We start from the raw sequence: 24,952 nt of genomic DNA, 5'->3' as shown, positions 1-24,952 counted from the left end.
TTAAAGAAACAAACGCTGCAAATGAAACGGCCTAGAAATTGCTCTCGGGCGGTGGTTTAAAACAGGCGGTATCAGACCCGAAATTCTGATTGGAATTTATCGGCCATCAGATCTGTCCTTACAGATTCTCAGTCCATTAATGTTCATTTAGAGGTTCTAATATTGAACTGAATATGGCCCCTTAGAACCTGCTTATTTTGCTTACATTAATTCGTACTATGTGTACTTGTCCTTAATATAGAGAAATGTTTAATAAAGTTATTAGAATTAGTAGGTTCTTGCCCACATGTCATCCCTCTGTCTACAGATAGTAATGTATAACACTTTTGACGTGTGCCTTATAGGTATTGGAGATAATTTGGGGAGTCAGCAGGGGAGTTATTCACCACAGAATTCCCAGCCTCTGACCTGCTGTAGTAGCCACGACATTTATGTGGCTGGTCCAGTGAGTCTCTGATCAATGGCGACTCCTAGGATTTTGATGTTGGAGGATTCATAAGAACATAATAAGTAGGAGTAGGAGTGGATCATTTTGCACCCCGAGCCTGCTCCGCCATTCAATAAAATCCTGGCTGAACTGATCTTGGTCTCAACATCACTTCATTTTCCACTCCAAATAACTCTTGACTCCATTATCTTTCAAAAATCTGTCTATCTCCACCCAAAATATATTCAATGACTCAGCCTCCCCAGGTCTCGGTGGTAGAGATGCCATTGACTGTCAAGTGGAAGAGGTTAGATTCCCTCTTGTTGGAGGTGGTCATTGTCCGCCACTTGTGTGGGGAGAATTTACCATAATGACACCAGGGATGAGGGATTTCAGTTATGTAGGGAGTGGGGAGACAAGAAATGCTGGGATTGTTCTCCTTATAGCAGAGAGGTTCAGTGGGAGATTTGAATAGTGTTCAAAATGATGAGGGGTTTTGATACAGTAAGCATGGAGAAACTGTTTCCACTACTTGCCTTGTCATTACCAAAAGGAAAGGACACAGAAAAAAATAATCGGTGAAAGAAACAGAGAGCAGAAGAGAGAACTTTGGTCACACGGTGAGTTGTTGTGATCTGGAATGAACTCTGAAAGTCTGGTGGAAGCAGATTCAGTGGGCTCAGGTAATAGCACTCTCAACTCTAAGTCAGAAGGTTGTGGGTTGAAGTCCCACTCCAGCCATTTCAACACAAAAATCGAGGCTAACACTGCAATGCAGTACTGAGGGATCGCTGCAGTGTTGAAGAGGCAGTATTGAGGGAGCATTGCATTGTCGGAAGGGACGTTTTTTGGATGTGACGTTAAACCGTGGCCCCGTCTGTTCTCTAAGGTGAACGTAAAAGTTCCCATGGAAATACATCGAAGCAGAGCAGCAGAGTTAACCCAGTGTTCTGACAAATATTTATCTCAATCAACATCACCAAAGGAGATTATCTGGTCATTATCACATTGTTGTTCGTGGGAGCTTGCTGTGCACAATTTGGCTGCTACGTTTCCTGCAGCAGTGGCTACACTTCAAAAGCACTTCATTGGCTGTAAAGCGTTTTGGGACATCTTAAGATCTTGAAAAACGCTACATAAATGCAATTCTCTCTTTCTTAACTGTAAGTTACAAAAGGTAATTGAATATATACTTGAAAATGAGACAACATCAGGGCTATGTGGAAACGGCTCAATTTTTCATTACCATTCACGACATGATATGACAGCTTTAAAATAATCTGATCTGTTGGTTGTGGGATCACTTGGCTCTGTCCCATTTCATCCACTGAGCACGATGGTAGTGGCATATGATATGATGGAGGGTGTCCTCGGGGTGAAGGCGAGACTATTCTCCACAAATATTATGCAGTGGTCAGTCCTACTAATATCGTCATGGACAGATGCATATGCGATAGGTAGGTTGGTGAGGACGAGGTCAGTCAGGCTGTGCTCTCATCTTGGTTCTCCCACCACCTGCCACAATCCCAGTCTAACAGCTGCGTTTTTCAGGGATTGGTTAATGATGATATTTCCGAGCCACTCTTGATGATGGACATTGAGCTTTACCCTCTCCCGACCCAGAGTGTATTTGTATCCTTTCTGCACTCGGTTTCCAGCATGAACATGCGCTGAGTCATCAGCTGAGGGAGGGCGGTAGGGGGTAATCAGCAGGAAGTGACCTTACCATGTCTGACTGGAAGAAATACGACTGAATTATGTACTTAGTTAATGTTGAGGACCCGGAGGGTTTCTCCCTCCCAACTGTAGATCCCTGTGCCTCCACCTCTATTCGGTCTGTGCAGACCCTGGGACGGTGATGAGGGAGTCGGAAATATTGACTGATAGGAATTATTCTGTGAGTAAGACTATGCGAGAATTCAATATTTCCAGAGGGTTTAATGGACTATTGAGATGCATACAGGGTATTTATCTCATTGGTTAATGTTTGAAGCATTTTCTTTTGATTCCTTCGTATCAGTCCTTTGCTCCTGTTAATCTTTCTTCCCCTCAGTCAAACACCACCACATGTTTGTGTGGTTAAGGTCACTCTTTATAAACTTGCTGTTCTTGTTCTTGTCCTAGTTTCAGACAAGAGAGAAATGAAATGGGAATCAAATTCCTGAACTGAGGCGGGGGCAGTAAAATCTATGCAACCTCGAAATTAAATCTCAGGATTTAGGTGGCTGCAGTGTAAACTAGGCAGCCCAGGGAATGAAATTCCCGGAATGAGGCTGGAGCAGAGCTATCTAGGTGGCCCTGGGAATGAAATTCCTCGACTGAGGCGGGAGCAGGGAAATATAGTCAGCCTGAAGAACAACATTCCTGAACTGAGGCTGGAGCAGTGTAATCTTTGCTGTCCTGGGAATGTAATTCCTGGATTGAGGAAGGAGCAGTGTAAACTAGGTGGCTCTAACAATTACATTCCTGGATTGAGGAGGGAGCACTTTAAACTAGATGGCTCTGCTAATGAAATTCCTAGGTTGATGTGGGAGCAGTGTAAACTAGGTGGCCCTGTCAATGAAATTCCTAGATTGAAGCGGGAGCAGTGTAATCTAGGTGGCTCTGACAATGAAATTCCTGGATTGAGGTGGGAGCAGTGTAAACTAGGTGGCTCTGGCAATGAAATTCCTAGATTGAGGCTGGAGCAGTGTAAACTAGGTGGCTCTGGCAATGAAATTCCTAGATTGAGGAGGGAGCAGTGGAATCTAGGTGGCTCTGGCAATGAAATTCCTGGATTGAGGCTGGAGCAGTGTAATCTAGGTGGCCCCGGCAATGAAATTCCTGGATTGTGGCTGGAGCAGTGTAAACTAGGTGGCCCCGGCAATGAAATTCCTGGATTGAGGCTGGAGCAGTGTAATCTAGGTGGCCCCGGCAATGAAATTCCTGGATTAAGGCTGGAGCAGTGTAATCTAGGTGGACCTGGCAATGAAATTCCTGGATTGAGGCAGGAGCAATGTAAACTAGGTGGACCTGGCAATGAAATTCCTGGATTGAGGAGGGAGCAATGTAAACTAGGTGGCCCTGGCAATTAAATTCCTAGATTGAGGCGGGAGCAATGTAAACTAGGTGGCCCTGGCAATGAAATTCCTGGATTGAGGCGGGAGCAGTGTAAACTCGGTGGCCCCGGCAATTAAATTCCTGGATTGAGGCGGGAGCAATGTAAACTAGGTGGCCCTGGCAATGAAATTCCTGGATTGAGGTGGGAGCAATGTAAACTAGGTGGCCCTTGGAAGGAAATTCCTGGGTTGAGGCGGGAGCAATGTCATGTAGATGAGTAAATGTAAGAAGTCACACAACACCTGGTTATAGTCCAACAGTTTTATTTGAAGTCACAAGCTTTCGGAGCGCTGCTCCTTCGTCAGGTGAAGTGAAGAGATGCATATAGATACAGCTTATATAGTCAGAGAATAATGTCAGATGTTTACAGGTAATCTTTCTAACTGCCATTTATCAAACCTCGGCAGAGAGATAATCACAGCAATTAAAGGTGTGAATGGTGTCCAAACAGGTCAGTCAGGAAAACATTACATCAACGAACAATGAGGTGGTGTCACTAAGGGTCAAATGTTGCAGATGCTGGGGTCTGTGTGAAAAACAATAAAACAGACAAAAAACTTTTTTTTCTGCTGGAAATCACAGCAGGTCAGGCCGCATCTGTGTAGAGAGAACAAGCCAACAACGACTCGAGTCTGGATGACCCTACGTCAGGTGGGGTTACATGTAGCGTGACATGAACCCAAGATCCCGGTTCAGGCCGTCCTCATGGGTGCGGAACTTGGCTATCAGTTTTTGCTCGACGATTTTGCGTTGTCGTGTGTCTCAAAGGCCACCTTGGAGAATGCTTACCCGAAGATCGGAGGCTGAATGTCCTTGACTGCTGAAGTGTTCCCCGACTGGGAGGGAACACTCCCGCCTGGCGATTGTTGCGCGGTGTCTGTTCATCCGTTGTCACAGTGTCTGCATGGTCTCGCCAATGTACCATGCTCCGGGGCATCCTTTCCTGCAACGTATGAGGTAGACAACGTTGGCCGTGTCACATGAGTATGTACCATGTACCTGGTGGGTGGTGTCCTCACGTGTGATGATGGTATCTGTGTTGATGATCTGGCATGTCTTGCAGAGGTTGCTGTGGCAGGGTTGTGTGGTGTCGTGGTCGCTGTTCTCCAGAAAGCTGGGTAATGCTCCTAGAAGTGGTCATTCTTCTCTCCCACCCCCCGTGCAGCTGATCCCCCAGTGGTGCCATGGCCTTTTCTCTGGCTGCTCTTCCCAGTGGAGCCATCACCACCACAAGTTTCCAGAACTGTGAACCAGTTAGTGAGCGAGATGCACTCTGGGGTTTCCTGCCCTACCTGCCTGGTCCTCATACTCTGTCTGCTGGTCACCAATTCCCTCTCTGCCTGCACACTCTGAGGCTGTGGGGTGACCACTTCTAGGAGCATGCTTTCCAAGTATTTCTCTGCCTCCATGATGCACTGTAGTGACTCCAGCTGCCGCTCAAGCTCCAAACACGGAGCTCAGGTTGATGCAGTTGGCGACACTTCCTGCACATGTGGTCGTCTAGGCCATAAGAAGCATCCAGGATATCCCACATGCACACGATGTGCAAATGACAGTACTGAGCTACCCTGCCATGCCTCTATTTACCAGTCTATTGGGATAATTTCGCAGAAATAAACTTAAAACTTTACAAGAAACTCTCAAAAGCTTCTCACCAATCAGCACCTCCCTCTTTTAGATGGGCTATGAACTACGTCTGTCTGATGGTCACCCATTCCCTCTCTGTCTACACAGTCTTAAGCTGCCGGGTGACCACCACCTGAAACGTGCTATCCACGTAGCTCTCAGCCTACAGATGGACCGCACTGTCATCAGCGGCTTCTCAAGCTCCAAAATTTGTGGGAAGTGTCCTGGGATTCCCAAATGGCACAGGATGTGCACTCCACGTTACTGAGGTGCCGGCTCATGCCTCTACTTAATTGACTATTAATTAACTTAACAGAATTAAACTCAAGACTTAAAAAAATCATCTAATCACCATTTCTTGTTTCAGCATCTTTCCTTGTGCTGACGTCACTTACCTCGCTCCCTTATGCTCGCTCCCGGCTCCGGGTTCTCTGGCATACCTTTATCTGCAGCTGCCCCTCTCATTCTCTCCTCCTCCCCCCTCTGCCCCTAATTCCTACTCTCTCCAAATTCACAACCATAGCACTCTGTTTAGAAGCACTCCTTTTAGGATCACTCTGTGCAGGCCACTGAAAAAAATGGATTTCCACAAAACTTGTTCTATGATTTACTCCATACCAGGATTTCAGGATCAAAAAAATAACAATCAATGAATTGCCCTAAACGACAGTATCTTAGAGCTGATACCACTGATGGAACGATGTGACTCACCTACATGGTGTGGAGATGCCAGAGTTGGACTGGGGTGGACAAATGTAAGAAGTCACACAACACCAGGTTATAATCCAACAGCTTTAATTGAAGTCACAAGCTTTCGGAGTGCTGCTCCTTCGTCAGGTGAAGTGGAGAGGGTGCCAGGATGTCACTGAGCGGCTGAAGAACATTCTGAGTGGGGACGGTAAACAGCCAGACGTCATTGTCCATATTGGCACTAACGAAATAGGCAGAAAGAGAGATGAGGTCCTGCAGGCAGACGAAAGGGAGCTAGGAAAGAGATCAATAGGCAGGGCATCAAAGGTAGCAATCTCTGGATTACTCGCAGTGCCAAGTGCTAGCGCCTACAGGAATAGGAGGATAGAACAGATGAATCCGTGGCTGGAGAGGTGATGCAGGAGGAAGGGCTTTAGATTCCCGAGGCATTGGGATCCTTTCTGGGGAAGGTGGGAACTGTACAAGCTGGACGGGTTACAACTCAACGGAGACGGGACCAATATTCTCGCGGGGAGGTTTGCTAGTGCTGTTGGGGAGGGTTTAACCTAGCTTGGCAGGGGGGTGGGCACCAGCATATAGGAGTAGAAAAGAGGAATAAGGTGCATAAAGCAGTGAGTGTGTTTGTTAGTACAAGAAAAGAAAGTAGTGTTAGAGGCAGAAGTAGTATTATATTAGATAGGAACAGACTAAGAAAATTTACAATAAATCGAAAAATGGGTCTAGAATGCATGTACATAAACGCATAAGGTGTGGTGAATAAGTTTGGTGAGCTACAAGCCCAATTAGCAGTGTGGCAATATGATGTTGTGGCAATAACGCAAATGTGGCTTAAAAACGATGAGGACTGGGCACTTCATATTCAAGGGTACAAGGTGTTCAGAAAAGATAGAGAAATAAAAAAGGGAGGTGGGGTGGCAGTGCCGATTAAGGAAGACATTGTAGTGTTGCAAAGGGAGGATGTTCTTGAGGGGACAAGGACAAAATCCATTTGGTTAGAGCTGAGGAGCAAAAAGTGTATGATCACGCTAGGGGGGGTATTCTATAGGCCTCCAAATAGTGAGAGGGAGGTAGAGGAGTGAATCTGCAGGGAAAGCACAGAGATATGCAAGAGCTAGTGCATGCTGATATTGGGGAGCTTTAATTACCCAAACATCGATTGGGATAATGCTAGGGTAAAGTGAAATGAGAGGGAGGATTTTCTGAAATGTGTTCAGGATAAATTCCTTGACCAGTATATTCTTGGCCCAACTAGAAAGGAGGCATTGCTGGATCTGGTGCTGGGGAATGAGGTGGTCCAGCTCGACCAAGTGACTATGGGAGAACACTTTGGCACGTGTGATCATCGTATCATAAGAATTAGATAAGCAATGGAGAGGAGAAAGGAACAATCTAGAGTGGACCTTCTAAACTGGAATAGGGCTAACTTCAATGGGATGCGAAAGGATCTAGCCAGGGTAAAATGGAACCAAAGACTGAAAGGAAAAACTGTAACAGAACAATGGGTGATCTTTAAGGAGGAGATGTTCCAAGTACAGGCTAGGTACATTCCAATAAGAGGTAAGGGTAAGGGAACCAATGCAAGGGCTCTTTGGATGGCGAGGGAGACAGAGACGACGATGAAACAAAAAAGGAGGGTGTGTGATTCATGTCAGTTTAAATCTTCAAGGGAGAACCACACCAAATACGTTAAGTTGAGAGGGGAAGTGAAGATGAAAATAAAATTGGCAAAGAGGGAATATGAGAGTAGAATGGCAGTAAACATAAAAGGGAACCCAAAAATCTTCTGCTGGAATGAAAATAGCAAGCGGGTAGTAAGAGGCGGGGTGGGGCCAATTAAGGACAAAGAAGCTGATATATGCTTAGACACGCAGGGCAAGTCTAGAATACTCAATGGCCCAGAACTTGGTGTCGGGGGCTTGCCGCGCGTGCAAGCCCCCGGTGTGCACTTACCCGGTGCGCCGACATCTGAAACCTGGCCTGCAGTGGATTTCCTGTCAGTGGCCCGGTTCTGATGTTGGCGCGCTGTGCTAACCTGACCCAGCGGCGTAGTTAGTGCAATGTGCCGGCTGGGATCAGGTGAGCACTGTTCAGCCAATCAGGGGAGGGGAAACTTCATTCATAAGTTTGAGAGTAAGAACTGTCAAACTCATGAGAAGTACTGCACCCCAAAACACTACTTAAACTTTAAATACATTTTTTTAAACACCCCAATCATTAAATTAAGTATAAATAAGTTTTTAAAAATAATTTAAACAATAATTTTTTTTTTGAAAAAAATAAATTTTTAATAATAAGTGTCTAAAACTAAACTTACGTTATTGTAGATTCTTTAAAATAATAAACCTGTGGAAAAAAAATTCTAAATTGCACTAAAACACAACTTACCTGTAAAAATAAATACTTACATGTGCTTTTTACAAGCATAAAGAGCGGAGGCATTTACACATGCGCAAATTCCCCAAAACAGAGGAAATCCAAGACGCATGCGCTGCCCCCTACAGCGCACACACTAGCCTCTTCACCTCTTGGGTTAGAGGAGAGGAAATGCTGGTTTTCAGCGCATGCGCTGTGCATGCTGAAAACCGGCATTTCCTCCGGCCAGACGCGTGAGTACCCCTTCCGTACTCACGCGTTTGGGGAGGATTTACTGCCCCATTGAATACTTTGTATCGGTGTTTACAAAGGAGGTGGATGCCGTCAAAAAATCGGTAGTTGTGGAAAAGGTAGCAGCAACGGACGGGGTAAAAATAGATACACAGGATGTATTAGAAAGGCTGGGTTTGTTTAGTGTAGATAAGTCGACTGGTCCAGATGGCTTGCATCCCAGGTTGCTAAGGGAATTGGGGGATGAGATAACGGAAGGGCTTGCCATAATTTTCCAATCTTCCCTAGATGCGGGGGAGGTGCCCGAGGATTGGAAAGTGGCAAAAATGACACCACTGTTCAAGAAAGGGTGTAAGGACAGTCCTAGTAACTACAGGTCGGTCAGTTTAACAGCAGTGTTGGGTAAAGGTTTAGAAACAATAATCAAGAAAAAAATTAACGGGCATTTGGAGAGGTTTAAGCTAATTAAGGAAAGCCAACCCAGATTTGTGAAAGCCAGATCGTGTTTGACTAATCTAAATTAATTTTTTGATGAAGTAACAGGGAGGATTAATGAAAGGAATGCAATGGATGTTGTCTACATGGATTTTAGGAAGGCGTTTAACAACGTACCACATAGAAGGCTGGTTAACAAAATTAATTGAGGCTCTTGTAATAGAATGGTCAGTGGCAGCTTGGATAAGGAATTGGCTTAATGACAGAAAACAGCGTGTTGTGGTAAATGGCTGTTTTTAAGATTGGAGGATGGTAGCCAGTGGTGTTCCGCAAGGGCCAGTGCTGGGGTCACTGCACTGCTTTTTTTGATATACATAAATGACCTGGATATTGGAATATAGTGTTGAATTTCTAAATTTGCCAGTGACACCAAACTTGGGGGTGTGGCAAACAGTGAGGATGATATCAATCGGCTGCAACAGGACATAGAAAGGCTAGTAGTGTGGAAAGACAAGTGACAGATGGAATTTAATACAGAGAAGTGTGAGGTGATGGAGTTCGTTAGAACCAACAGGGAGAGGCAATATACACTTAATGAAACATAGACACATAGAAACATAGAAACATAGAAGGTAGGAGCAGGAGTAGGCCATTCGGCCCTTCGAGCCTGCTCCGCCATTCAATGAGATCATGGCTGATCATCCAAATTCAGTACCCTGTCCCTGCCTTCTCCACATATCCCTTGATCCCTTTAGTCTTAAGAAATATATCCAACTCCTTCTTGAATATATTTAATGAACTGACCTCCACCGCCCTCTGTGGCAGAGAATTCCACAGGTTCACCACTCTCTGGGTGAAGAAATTCCTCCTCATTTCAGCCCTAAATGGCTTACCCCTTATCCTTAGAATATGACCCCTGGTTCTGGACTCCCCGGCCAGCAGACTCATCCTTCCTGCATCTAGTCTCTCCAGGCCTGACAGAATTTTATAGGTTTCGATGAGATCCCCTCTCAACCTTATAAACTCCAGTGAGTATAAGCCCAATCGACCCAATCTCTCACCATACGTCATTCCTGCCATCCCAGGTATCAGCCTGGTAAATATTCGCTGCACTCCTTCCATGGCAAGAACGTGCTTCCTCAGGTAAGGCGACCAAAACTGCACACAATACTCAAGGTGTGGTCTCACCAAGGCCCTGTACAACTGTAGCAAGACATCCTTGTTCCTGTACTCGAACCCTCTTGCTACGAAGGCCAACATACCATTTGCCTTCTTAACCACCTGCTGTACCTGCATGCTTATCTTCAGCGATTGCTGCACAAGGACATCCAGGTCTCTTAGCACTTCCCCTTCTCCCAATCTATTGCCATTCAAAAAATTATCTGCCATCCTGTTTTTGCCACCACAGTGGATAACCTCACATTTATCCACATTATAGTGCATTTGCCATGTTTCTGCCCAATCACCCAACCTGTCCAAATCGTCCTGCAGTTTCACGACATCCTCCTTACAGCATACCCTCCCACCCAGCTTTGTGTCGTCTGCAAATTTGGAGATATTACATCCAATTCCCTCGTCCAGATCATTAATATATATTGTGAACAGCTGGGGTCCTAGGACCGATCCTTGAGGTACCCAACTAGTCACTGCCTGCCACTCAGAAAATGACCCGTTTATTCCAACTCTTTGCTTTCTGTCCGCCAACCAGTTCTTTATCCAAGTCAATACCTTGCCCCCAATCCCATGTGCCTTAATTTTGCACGCTAATCTCTTATGCGGGACCTTATCGAAAGCCTTCTGAAAGTCCAAGTACACGACATCCACTGGTTCTCCCTGATCTATTTTACCAGTTACATCCTCAAAAAATTCCAGTAGATTAGTCAAGCATGATTTACCTTTTGTAAATCCATGTTAACTTTGTCCGATCCTGTCACTGCTTTCCAAGTGCTCTGCTATTACATCTTTTATAATGGACTCCAGCATTTTCCCCACTACTGATGTCAGGCTTACCGGTCTATAATTCGCCACTTTTTCTCTACCACCTTTTTTGAATAGTAGGGTAACATTAGCTACCCTTCACTCCATGGGTACTGTTCCAGAGTCTATCGAGTTCTGGAAGATGACCAGCAGTGCATCTACTATTTCTAGGATCACTTCCTTAAGTACCCTGGGATATAGATTATCAGGCCCTGGGGATTTATCGGCATTCAGTCCCATCAATTTTCCTAACACCATTTCCCTACAAATACTGATTTCTTTCAGTTCCACTCTTTCATCAGACCCGATGTTCCCCGGCATCTCTGGGAGGTTATTTGTGTCCTCCTTTGTGAAGACAGAACCAAAATATATATTTAGTTGGTCTGCCATTTCTTTGTTCCACATTATAAATTCCCCTGATTCTGACTGCAAGTGACCTACGCTTGACATCACCAATCTTTTTCTCTTCACATATCTGTAAAAGCTTTTACAGTCAGTTTTTAAGTTCCCTGCAAGCTTACTCTCATATTCTATTTTCCCTTTCTTAATTAATACCTTTGTCCTCCTTTGTTGAATTCTAAACTGCTCCCAATCCTCAGGATTATTGCTTTTTCTGGCCAATTCATATGTCCTCTCCTTCGATCTTATGCTATCCCTAATTTCCCTCGTTAGCCACGGTTGAGTCACCTTTTTTGTTTTATTTTTATGCCAAACTGGGATGAACAAATTCTGTAGCTCATCCATTCGGTCTTTGAATGTTTGCCATTGCCTCTCCACCGTCAACCCTTTGAGTGCCATTCCCCAATCAATCCTACCCAACTCGCTCCTCAGACCATCGTAGTTTCCTTTATTTAAATTGAGGACCCTAGTCTCTGAGTCAACTACTTCATTCTCCATCTTAATGAAGAATTCGGTCATATTATGATCGCTCCGACCCAAGGGGCCTCGTACAACAAGATTGCTAATTAATCCTTTCTCATTACATAATACCCAATCTAAGGTGGCCTGATTTCTGGTTGGTTCCTCGACATATTGGTCTAGGAAACCATCCCGTAAACACTCCAGGTATTCCTCCTCCACATTATTTTAACTAATTTGGTTGGACCAATCTATATGCAGATTAAAGTCACCCATGATGACTCCTGAGCCCTTATTGCACGCTTCTTTAATTTCCCTTTTAATGCCATCCCCAACCTCCGCCTTTCTGTTTGGAGGTCTATATACCACCCCCACTAACGTTTTTTCCCCTTAGTATTTCTCAATTCTACCCATACAGATTCCACATCATCAGAGCTAATATCCTTCATTACAATTGTGTTAATCCCTTCTTTAACCAGTAATGCTACACCACCTCCCTTACCTTTTTGCCTATCTTTCCTGAATATCGAATACCCCTGGAAGTTGAGTTCCCAGTCTTGGCCATCCTTGAGGCACGTTTCTGTAATCACAACCAAATCATATTCGTTGACCTCTTTTTGCGCAGCCAATTCATCCACCTTATTACAAGTGCTCCTCGCATTAAGACACAAACACTTCAGGCTTGTTTTTTTTAACGCTCTTAGACCTATTAGAATTATTATTTACTGTGGCCACGTTTGATTTAAACCGTTGATTTCTCTGACTGCCACTTTTGTTTTTCTCCTTCCTATCTTTTGCTTTTATCCTTGTTTCCCTTTCCTCTGCCTCCCTGCTCAGGTTCCCAACCCCCTGCCATTTTAGTTTAAACCCTCCCCCACAGCACTAGCAAACACTCCGCCTAGGACATCATCCAGCCCTGCCCAGGTGCAAACCATCCGGTTTGAACTGGTCCCACCTCCCACAGAACCGGTTCCAATGTCCCAGGAACTTGAATCCCTTCCCCTGGCACCATTCCTCGAGCCACGTATTCATCTGAAGTATCCTTCTATTTCTACACTGACTAGCACGTGGCACTGGTAGCAATCCCGAGATTACTACCTTTGAGGTCCTGTTTTATAATTTATCTCCTAACTCCCTATATTCCACTTTTAGGGCCTCATCCTGCTTTTTACCTATATCGTTGGTGCCTATATGCACCACGACAACTGGCTGTTCACCCTCCCCTTCCAAGATGTTCTGCAGCCGTTCGGAGACATCCTTGACCCTTGCACCAGGGAGGCAACACACCATCCTGGAATCTCGTTTGCAGCCGCAGAAATGCCTATCTATTCCCCTTGCAATAGAATCCCCTATTACTATAGCTCTACCCCTTTTTCCTCCCGTGCTGTGCAGCAGAGCCACCCCTGGTGCTAGGAAGTTGGCTGCTCTTGCCTTCCTCTGATAAGCAATCCCCCCCTACAGTACTCAAAGTGGTGTACCTGTTGGAGAGGGGGATGGCCACAGGGTCCACTGCACTAACTGCCTGCACCTATTACTCTGCCTGTTGGTCACTCATTCCCCTAGGAAAATGATGTCATGGCGATAATAGAGACCTGGCTCTAAAAAGGGCAGGATTGGGTACTAAATATTCCTGGATATACGATGTTCGAGAAAGATAGTGCAGGAAAGAAAGAAGATTGGGTAGCAGTACTGATTAAGGAGCAAATTACAGAGCTAGAGAGTGAGGATGTCTAGGAGGGTCAAGGACAGAATCTATTTGGTTAGAGTTAAGAAACAATAGAGGTGCCATTACACGACTAGTTTATTCTGTAGGCCACCAACTAGTGGGAAGAATACAAAGGAGAAAATGTGCAGGGAAATTACAGGGAGGTGGAAGAAATGTAGAGTAGTAATAATGTGGGACTTCAATTAACCTAATATAGACTGGGTTAGTAAAAGTATAAAGGGCAGACAAGGGGAAGACTTTCTGAAGTGAGTTCAAGAGGATTTTCGAGATTGGTGCATTTCTGGTCCAAAGAGGAAGGACGCATTGCTGGATCTGGTTCTGGGGAATGAGGTGTGTCAGGTGGAGCAAGTTTCAGTAAGGGAACATTTAGGGAACAGCGATCAGAGCATCATTAGCTTTAGATTAGCTATGGAAAAGGACAGGGAACAATCTATAGTAAAAAATACTTAAATGGAGGAGTGCCAGTTTCAGTGGGTTGAGAACGGAGCTGGTAAATTGGAAACAAAGATTAACAGGAAAAACTGTAATTGAACAATGGGCTGCCTTTATAGAAGCGATGATTCGGGTACAATCGAGGTACATTCCCACGAGGGGGAAAGGTAGGGCAAACAAAGCCGGAGCACCCCGGATGACGAAAAAGATAGTGAGTAAGATGACACAGACAAAGGGGGAGTATGACAGATGTCTGGTTGAGAATACAAGTGAGAAACAGGCTGAACATAGAAAGTTCAGAGATGAAGTCAAAAAGGAAATAAGAGTGGCAAAGAGAGAGTTTGAGGATGGATTGGCAGCTAACAGAAAATGGAATCTAAAAGTCTTCTATATGCATATAAATAGTAAATGGGTAGGAAAAGGAGGGGCGGGGCCGAAAAGGGACCAAACAGGAGAACTAGGAGTGGAAGCAGAGGGCCTGGCTGATATATTACATTAATACTTTGCATCTGTCTTCAACAAGGAAGAAGCTGCTGCCAAAGCCATAGTGAAAGAGGAGGTAGTTTAGATATTGGATGGGCTAAAAATTGATAAACGCGAGGAACATAAAGTCCTGCTGTACTGAAAGTAGATCAGTCACTAGGAGCGGATGGGATGCATCCTAGGATGCTGAGGGAGGTAAGGGTATAAATTGCGGAGGTACTGGCCATAATCTTCCAGCTCTCCTTAGATACGGTGTGGTGCTAGAGAACTGGAGAACTGCAAATGTTATACCCTAGTTCAAAAACGGGCGCAAGGATAAATCCAGCAACTTTGGTGGCGGGGTTGCTTTTAGAAACGATGATCAAGGATAAAATTAGCAGTCACTTGGTTAAGTTTAGATTAATTAAGGAAAGCATGCATGGATCTGTCAAAGGCAAATCGTGCTTAACTAGTGTTTTGGGTGCGGTAGTGGACCCAAATGCAGACAGACAGCCAGAGATTTGAGATGGAGTAAAACTCAAAAGATGCTTTACTAGACGGCTCTTCAAATGCAGGACATACAAAGAATTCTTCAAACAAAAGATCAAAGTAACAATTCAAAGAAACAAAAGCGAGTATACCAAACGCAGAGCAAGGACTATGAACTAACCTGTGACTTGCAGGCATGAGAACTCAAGACTGTGTGACTGGGGCTGGAAATAGTCAGCTTAAATAACAGGCCTGATTACTCTGATGAGTAAATTACTCTAATGAGACACAGGTGAGGAGAGAGCTACAGAGACATGGCAGCAGTGTACTGAGGCATCCTAACAGCCCTCTGGCGTCCAGCAGAGGAACGTGTAGCTGGGACCCTGACAGAACCCACCCCCCCCTAGGGACGGCACCTGATGTACCCGCAGTAGCCTCTGGCTGGCGCCGGTGGAACTCCCAGATAAGCCCAGGATCCAGGATGTCACGAGCCGGAACCCAGGAGCGCTCCTCTGGACTGTAACCCTCCTAGTCCACCAAATACTGGAGACTCCGCAGACCAGGCGGGAGCGAAGGGGACGGCTGACAGTGTAGGCGGGCTGGCCCCTTACTAGTCGAGGGGCTGGAGGTGGTCTGGTGGCTGGGGATAGGGGACTGGTCTGCACAGGTTTGAGACAGGAGACATGGAAGGATGGATGGATCCTCATGGATCGAGGCAACAGGAGACGGTAGGTAACTGGGTTTATCTTCCGGAGTATCTTGAATGGACTGACGAAGCGAGGAGCCAATTTGCGGGACTCGACCCGCAGGGTAAGGTCCCGGGTGGAGAGCCAAACCATTGGCCCAGGCCGGAGCAAAGGGGCAGGATTGCATCATCGGTTGGCCTGGATCCTCTGTCGACTTGATGCCAGTTGCAGCGCAGGACGGGCCTTTCTCCAGGTCCACTGGCAGCACCGGACGAACGACTCTGCCGACGGTACCCCCACCTCAGGTTCCTGCTTGGGGAACAACAGAGGTCGGTAACTGAACTGACACTCGAACGGTGACATCCCAATGGAGGAGTTCTGTAATGTGTTGTGAGCATATTCCACCCAAATGAAGTGTTTGCTCCAAGTAGAGGGGTTGGAGGAGGCAAGGCAGCGCAGAGTCATCTCCAGGTCCTGATTCATCCTCTCGGTCTGCCCATTGGACTGGGGATGATAACCCAAGGAGAGGCTGACCGCCGCACCCAGGAGACGACAGGAAGCCTTCCAGAACCGGGAGGTGAACTGGGGACAATGGTCTGACACTATGTCTAGGGGGTGGCCGTGTAGGCGGAAGACATGCTGCACCATGAGTTCTGCAGTTTCTCGGGCGGAAGGCAGCCTGGGCAGGGGGATGAACTGGCAGGCTTTGGAGAACCGGTCGACAACAACTAGGATGGCAATGTTACCCTGGGACGGTGGCAGATTGGTGACAAAGTCCAGGGAAAGGTGGGACCAAGGATGGTTTGGAATGGGGAGTGGGTGAAGGAGGCCATGTGGTCGTGTCCTGGGGTTCTTCTGCTGGGCACAGGTGCTGCAAGCTAAGACAAATGACCGGACATCCCTCTTGATCGACGGCCACCAGAATCTACTGTGGATAAACTGGAGCATCCGGGCGACCCCTGGATGCCCAGTCAGCCGGGACGAATGTCCCCACTGCAGGACTTGGGATTGGACTGTTGTGGGAACAAACAGTCGATTCAGGGGTCCGCCGCCTGAATCGGCCTCCCGCCGTTGTGCCTCTCGAATGGTTGTGTCGATGCCCCAGCGAACCGGAGCCAAAATCCTGGAGCTCGGAAGGATGGGTGTCAGTGTTTCACTTATATCCGGGGGGTCGAATTGCCGGGATAGCGTGTCAGCTTTCAGGTTTTTGGACCCGGGGCGGTAAGAGAGGATGAAGTTGATCCGAGTGAAGAAGAGCACCCACCGGGCCTGGCGAGAATTGAGGCGTTTGGCGTCCTGGAAGTAGGCGAGGTTCTTGTGGTCAGTCCAGACCACGAATGGATGTTTGGCCCGCTCTAGCCAGTGCCTCCATTCCTCCAACGCCAACTTGACAGCAAGCAGTTCTCTGGTCCCGATGTCATAGTTGTGCTCTGCAGGCAAGAGCCGCCTGGAGAAGAAGGCACACGGGTGGAGTTTCTGGTCTGTGACAGAACGTAGGGACAGGACGGCCCCTACTCCAATTACAGAGGCATCCACCTCGACCCTGAAGGGAAGAGATGCATCGGGGAGGGCCAGAACGGGAGCCGTCGTGAAGCGCCGGTGGAGTTCTTTGAATGCTTTCTCCTCCACGGGTGACCAGTGAAAAAGGGTGGATGTTGTCTTGGTTAAAGCCGAGAGGGGTGCCGCTATGGAGCTGAAGTTTCTGATGAACCTTCTGTCGAAGTTGGCCAAGCCGAGCAAGCGTTGGACCTGTTTGACTGAAGTGGGTGTTGGCCACTCACGGACGGCCTGGGTCTTGTCTGGGTCCATCTGGATGCTGCCATTGGTGATGGCGAAGCCCAGGAAGGAGACAGTGGGGACATGGAACTCACATTTTTCGAGCTTGACATAAAGGTGGTTTTTAAGAAGCCGGTGCAGTACCTCTCAGACATGCTGAACATGTTCTTGGGGGGAGCTCGAAAAGATGAGAATGTCGTCGAGGTAGACAAAGACGAACCGGTTAAGCAGATCACGGAGAACGTCGTTAATCAGGGCTTGAAAGACCGCGGGTGCATTGGCCAGACCGAATGGCATTACTAATTACTCATAATGGCCAGTAGGGGTGTTGAAAGCTGTTTCCACTCGTCTCCCTCCCTTATGCGGACCAGATTGTAGGCATTGCGAAGATCCAGCTTGGTAAAGGTTTGGCCCACTGCATGAGCTCGAACACCGTGGACATAAGAGGAAGGGGATAGCGGTTCTTCACAGTGACCCGGTTGAGGCCGCGGTAATCAATGTATGAGTGGAGACCCCCATCCTTTTTTACTGCAAAGAAGAAGCCTGCCCCGGCAGGAGAGGTGGAAGGATGGATAGCACCAGTGGCGAGGGCGTCACGGATATACTCCTCCATGGCAGCGATCTCAGGAGCGGAGAGAGAAAAGAGGCGACCCGGAGGAGGACAAGTGCCTGGTAGCAAGTCGATGGCACAGTCATACGGGCGGTGAGGAGGAAGGGAGATGGCCTGTCTCGTACTGAAGACCTCTATAAGGTCAGTAAAGGCAGCTGGGACTCGAGAAGGATCGGGGAAACTGAAAGCTCGGGAGAATCAAGAAGTGGCATTGAGAACAGGCAGGTGGCATGGCAGGTAGGACCCCATTCCATGAGCACCCCGGTAAACCAGTTGATATGTGGATTATGGAGAGACAACCTGGGAAAGCCCAGGACCAGAGGAAACTCGGGAGAATGAATGAGGTGGAGCTGGATTGTCTCTTGGTGGTGCTTCTCCACAAATAGCCACAGGGGGTCAGTAATTCGGTGGACGTTACCAGAGCCAAGGGGTCTACCATCAAGGGCAGTAATTGTAAGAGGATGGTCGAGGTCGACCGTCGGGATCTTGAGCTGTCTAGCGAAGTTGAGTTCCATGAAATTCCCTACCGCTCTGGAATCCAAGAAAGCACGGAGGGTGTGTTGCTGATTACCCCAGGAGAGGAAAGAGTAGAGACGGAGACCGGAAGAAGCAGATTCGGGAGTGGTGTTTTCACTCATCACAGTTCTCCCACTGCTGGACAAGTCCTGGCTTTTCCCGCCAACTTGGGACAGGAATCGCGGAAGTGCCCGAATTCCCCACAGTAAAGGCAGCGACTCTCGCGCATTCGTCGCTCCCGTTCAGATTGGGAGAGTCGAGTTCTGCCCAGCTGCATGGGCTCCTCCACGGCGGTAGGTGGCGTTGGGCTCGGGGGTGCTGCATTTGGGTCTGGGGGTGAGAGAAACGGACGGCGGCATTCTCTTCGCTGCCCGCGGAGTCGATTGTCAATCCGAATGGCCACATCGATAAGAGCCTCGAAATTGTTGATAGATCTGTGAGAGGCCAGTTCATCTTTGACCTCCTCCGAAAGTCCGTGAAAAAAAGTGGCGATGAGTGCCTCCATATTCCAAAGACTTTCAGTGGCGAGAGTACGGAATTCTATGGCGTAGTCCGATAAACAATGATTCCCCTGATGGAGATGGAGCAGTCTATTGGCCGCCTCTCGCCGCTAACTGGATGGTTGAAGACTCGCCTCATCTCCTTGGTGAACATCCGACAGTTGGAGCAGGCAGGGGTTTGTCGCTCCCACATGACCGTGGCCCAAGCGAGGGCTCTCCCAGTGAGCAGGGAGATGATGTACGCGACCCTAGAATGATCGGAGGGGAATCTGGAAGGCTGGAGCTCGAATGGCAGTGAACACTGTATGAGGAAGACGCGACACTTGCCCGGGTGACTGTTGTATCGTTCGGGAGCTGGAAGGTCTGGATCCTTGTCTTGTCGAGGATTAGATGCTGATGGTTGTGCGGAACCCGACTGCTGGCCGTGCCTGACAGCCTCGGTTAGGGAATGCAGGCTGTCACGAATCTCCTGCAGCAGTTGGTCATGCCTCCCGACCATGGCTCCCTGGCTCATCAGGGCAGAGTGCAGTTGATTAATGTCCTCCCTTGGTTTGCTGGTTTCTGCTGGGTCCATGTTGATGACTCAGTCTTGCTGTTACGGGTGCGGTAGTGGACCCAAATGCAGACAGACAGCCAGAGACTTGAGATGGAGTAAAACTCAAAAGATGCTTTACTAGAAGGCTCTTCAAATATAGGACATACAGAGAATTCTTCAAACAAAAGATCAAAGTAACAATGCAAAGAAACAAAAGCGAGTATACCAAACGCAGGGCAAGGATGATAAACTAACCTGTGACTTGCAGGCATGAGAACTCAAGACTGAGTGACAGCGGCTTGAAATAGTCAGCTTAAAAAACAGGCCTGATTACTTTAATGAGACAATTACTCTAATGAGACACAGGTGAGGAGAGAGCTCCAGAGACATGGCAGCAGTGTACTGAGGCATCCTAAACCGCCCTCTGGTGGCCAGCAGAGGAAAGTGTAGCTGGGACCCTGACAACTAGATTGATGGATTTTTTTGAGGCGGTAACAGAGAGGGTTGATGAGGGTAATGCGAGTGATGTTGTGTACATGGACTTCCAAAAGGCATTCGACAGCACGGGATCTATGGGATGATGGCTTCTTTCTGTGCTGTAACCATTCTATGATTCCATGTTTTATATTTTCCTTTTTCGGTCACTTTCTCGCCTTTTATTCATAGATTTAGATCAATCCAGGGAGAGAAACTCCGTTCTCCCTGTTCTATCATCCGTATTTTTGGACTCTACAGGAATCATGGGATATGGTGATGTGGAGGGGGTGGGGTGACATTTAGATTTCATGCCGAAGATTAGCCATGATCTTATTGATTGGCCGAGCAAGCTCGAAGGGCCGTGTGGCCTTCTATGCTCTTAATTCTTATGGTTTTTGTTTATGGGCGGGTGAGATGTTGCGCATTTGCTCATTATCCAGCTATTAATTCTGTAGATCATGTTTAACTGTATTTCTCTCTTTGTCATTCGCCATCCCATCCCATCCCCGCTTCGGTCAGCTATTGATTCTGAAGGTGATATCGTGTTACCAAGATTCTAATCTTTTATATTCAACTCAAGCAAATTTATTGTCCGTGACTCTTTATTTAACGATATTCAGTCTAGTATCTACCCTGAACATTTGTAACAGATCAGAAGAATGTTGTCTTGGTTTAGGAGACACTTCACCGAATGGCGAATGTTCATCGACCTGAAACGTTAACTCTCTTTTTCTCTCCACAGACGATACCTGACCCGCTGAATATTTCCGACATTTACTGTTCTCATTTCAGATTTCCAGTATCCACAGTATTTTGCTTTTGTTTTCACCTAATGCTCGTTATGGTTACTTACAGAATCACAGGAACAAATCCTGGCAGATCATAAACACATCATTAAATGCCTGAAATATCCGCTAATCATTCAGTTCCAGCCAGTTTCCCACCATCTGCAGTTCTGCATTAGTGGCGCTGCTGCTGGTGGTTGAAGTAGGAATACAAGGCTAATTTACATTCTCACAAAATGCTCATTCAGACAGATTCAATACATTTATTTCCAATCTTGGTTCTGACTTTACAATTGTATCCCATACCCGTCTGTCACAGTTCAGTGGATCTCTCAGTGAGACCCAGCCCCCTGCTGTACTTCAGGATAATTAATCCCAGCTGATTGTGACTGAAGTACTGAGGATACAAAATCCTTTGATATCTTTTTGTCTAATATTTTCTGCACAAGTTGGAAACCAACAGTTGAAAAAGTACAAGGATAAATCTCTTCCATTTGTGTTCAGGTAATTTACAAAAGCTTTTGGCGGCACTTTGCCTGTGGGATCAGTCATCTAATTCTGATGCTGATAAATGCATTTAGTGGGACATTACCTGGTGATGGATAGCTATTTACTTTAATTCAGCGTCCATTATTTGCAATGTTACTTGGCCAATATTCATTTCAATGAGGTACAATTTATGTGTTTCAACAAAAAAGAAAACTCAATTTTCAAAACACTTCTGAAAGCCCAGTTATCTTTATAACTGCAGTGCACTTGTATTTATTATTTTAGCATTGTCCTATTACACCCGTACATTTTAAATACAATTGACTGTAATTATTGCCATCGTTGCAGTTTCTGGGTTTTGCTGTTGCATTCATTTTCAGTTCTAGATATAATGGATATTCTAACCAGGAGCAGGAGTACAAGCGGGATTTCCCCCCTCCCTAACACAGGGGCACAGAAGTTAATTTCCCCGGTCCAAATGCTGACTGATCCCGGGGCACGAAGGCATCCTGAGAGGTTCTGTTCCGTTGTGTCCCTGATACCTCGGACGGTGCTTTTGTCTGCTTGTCTAAATATAGATCGATCATTTAATCACTCATTGATCAAACATCTTTTAATTTAATGATATATTTATTCCCATTTCATTTATTGATTCCACAATGTATTCCGATTATTCTTACAATGAACCCTGTACTCAGCTCCACATGTAAAAGAATTAGAATATATCATTGAATTTCGCCAATGAATTGCATATTTCACCCCGAATTCCATCAAATTGCAATTTTTTCCCCAGCCTGATGTATAATTTCCCTGTTATTTCCCTTGCTCACAGTGAACCTAGTGACGATTGTGATCCTGTCTCGGGGAAAGTGCGGTCTCTCCAAATGTGTCACTCGCTACTTGGTGGCCATGGCAGCAGCGGATCTACTGGTCATTATATTGGACCTGATATTGAGGCACATTCCGATTGTTTATTGGGTACACTTTGATTTCGTGCGGTCCATCCCCGTGTGTAATATCCACGCCGTTCTGCTTTATGCAGCCACAGACTGTTCTGTCTGGTTCACCGTCACTTTCACCTTCGATCGATTTGTGGCCATTTGTTGGCAGAAGCTGAAAACTAAATATTGCACCGAGAAAACGGCGGCTGTGGTTCTGGGAACAGTGACTGTGCTGAGCGGTTTAAAGAACATTTTCTGGTATTTTATGTTCACAGATCAATATTACCTTGCGAATCTCCCCTGGTTTTGTGCTGCAACACTGGGTGTTTTGCAATCTCGGATCTGGGCAGTAATCGAGTTCCTTCATTATGTTCTCACCCCGGGGGTCCCATTTGTTCTAATTCTGCTACTCAATGCTGTCACGGTCAGACACATTTTAGTGGCCAGCAGAGCCCGCAGGAGACTCCGGGGTCCCAGCAGTGGGGAGAGTCCCAGAGACCCAGAGATGGAGAGCCGCAGGAAATCGATCATTTTACTATTTGTTATCTCGGGCAATTTCATCCTTTTATGGGCAGTGTTTATGGTTTATTTTATATGGTACCGGATGAGGTATTTGCGGTATGGCTCCGTATATCTACCATATTATGTAAGGGAAGTGGGATTCGGGCTGCAGCTGCTGAGTTGCTGCACAAACACTGGGATTTATGCCGTGACCCAGACTAAGTTCAGAGAGCAGTTGAAGAATGTGGGGAAATATCCCTTTACTCGGTTTGTAAAATTCATTAAAGGATGAGAAGAAGCGGAGACTTTGCAGCCTGAGAGCTCCCTGGGTCTGATATTCTGCTGAGCCACTCGCTCCCGGGCCGCCACGGGGCCGGTAATTGGGGATATTCACATGTTCACTCACAACCTGCCTACACTGGGCTCCCTGGGGATGATATTGTGGTGAACCACGCTCACGCAGGCCACCGTCCCATGGGGCCGGTGATCGGAGACATTCACACACTCACTCACAGACTGTCTACACGGAGCTCCATGGGCCTGATATTGTGGTGAGCCGCTCTCCCCCAGGCCGTGGGGCCGGTGATCGGAGACATTCACACACTCACTCACACAATGTCTACACTGGGCTCCCTGGGCCTGATATTGTGGTGAGCCGCTCTCCCCCACGCCGTGGGGCCAGTGATCGGGAACATTCACACACTCACTCACACACTGTCTACACGGAGCTCCCTGGGCCTGATATTGTGGTGAGCCTCTCTCCCCCGGGCCGTGGAGCCAGTGATGGGGACATTCACACATTCACTCACACACTGTCTACACTGGGCTCCCTGGGCCTGATATTGTGGTGAGCCTCTCTCCCCCGGGCCGTGGGGCCAGTGATCGGGGACATTCACACACTCACTCACACACTGTCTACACTGGGCTCCCTAGGTCTGATATTGTGGTGAGCCGCTCTCCCCCAGGCCACGGGGCCAGTGATCGGGGACATTCACACACTCACTCACACACTGTCTACACTGGGCTCCCTAGGTCTGATATTGTGGTGAGCCGCTCTCCCCCGGGCCACGGGGCCAGTGATCGGGGACATTCACACACTCACTCACACACTGTCTACACGGAGCTCCATGGGCCTGATATTGTGGTGAGCCACTCTCCCCCGGGCCACGGGGCCAGTGATCGGGGACATTCACACACTCACTCACACACTGTCTACACGGAGCTCCATGGGCCTGATATTGTGGTGAGCCGCTCTCCCCCGGGCCGTGGGGCCAGTGATCGGAGACATTCACACACTCACTCACACACTGTCTACACTAGGCTCCCTGGGTCTGATATTGTGGTGAGCCGCTCTCCCCCGGGCCGTGGGGAGAGTGATCGGGGACATTCACACACTCACTCACACAATGTCTACACTGGACTCCCTGGGCCTGATATTGTGGCGAGCCGCTCTCCCCCGGGCCGTGGGGCCAGTGATCGGGGACTTTCACACACTCACTCACACACTGTCTACACTGGGCTCCCTAGGCCTGTTATTGTGGTGAGCCGCTCTCCCCCGGGCCGTGGGGCTGGTGATTGGGGACATTCACACACACTCACTCACACACTGTCTACACGGAGCTCCATGGGTCTGATATTGTGGTGAGCCTCTCTCCCCCGGGCCGTGGGGCCAGTGATCGGGGACATTCACACACTCACTCACACACTGTCTACACGGAGCACCCTGGGTCAGATATTGTGGTGAGCCGCTCTCCCCCAGGCCGTGGGGCTGGTGATTGGGGACATTCACGCACTCACTCACACACTGTCTACACTAGGCTCCCTGGGCCTGATATTGTGGCGAGCCGCTCTCCCCCGGGCCGTGGGGCCAGTGATCGGGGACTTTCACACACTCACTCACACACTGTCTACACTGGGCTCCCTGGGTCAGATATTGTGGTGAGCCGCTCTCCCCCAGGCCGCGGGGCCAGTGATCGGGGACATTCACACACTCACTCACACAATGTCTACACGGAGCTCCATGGGTCTGATATTGTGGCGAGCCGCTCTCCCCTGGGCCGCGGGGCCAGTGATCTGGGACATTCATACACTCACTCACACACTGTCTACACTGGGCTCCCTAGGTCTGATATTGTGGTGAGCCGCTCTCCCCCAGGCCGCGGGGCCAGTGATCGGGGACATTCACACACTCACTCACACACTGTCTACACTGGGCTCCCTGGGTCTGATATTGTGGTGAGCCGCTCTCCCCCAGGCTGCGGGGCCAGCGGTCGGGGACATTCACACACTC

The 24,952-nt window shown here is 47.7% G+C and overlaps 1 protein-coding gene across 1 annotated transcript in view; it reads left to right on the top strand.

Annotated features, from left to right (window-relative positions):
* Window positions 1–22,979, top strand: part of LOC147086911 (putative G protein-coupled receptor 139) — a 44,358-nt gene extending 21,379 nt beyond the window's left edge. Inside the window, exon 2 of the mRNA XM_085978094.1 lies at window positions 22,053–22,979. Within this exon, the coding sequence (XP_085834220.1) occupies window positions 22,053–22,954 (902 nt within the window). The 3' untranslated portion in view covers window positions 22,955–22,979. The remainder of the gene's footprint in view (window positions 1–22,052) is intronic.
* The last annotated feature ends 1,973 nt before the right edge of the window (window positions 22,980–24,952 follow it).

Source organism: Somniosus microcephalus, unplaced genomic scaffold, assembly GCF_052327205.1.
Source record: "Somniosus microcephalus isolate GS21.2 unplaced genomic scaffold, FLI_Smic_1.0 unresolved_chr6, whole genome shotgun sequence".
Classification (NCBI taxonomy): Eukaryota; Metazoa; Chordata; class Chondrichthyes; order Squaliformes; family Somniosidae; genus Somniosus; species Somniosus microcephalus.
This window is presented reverse-complemented; position numbering and strand designations above follow the sequence as displayed.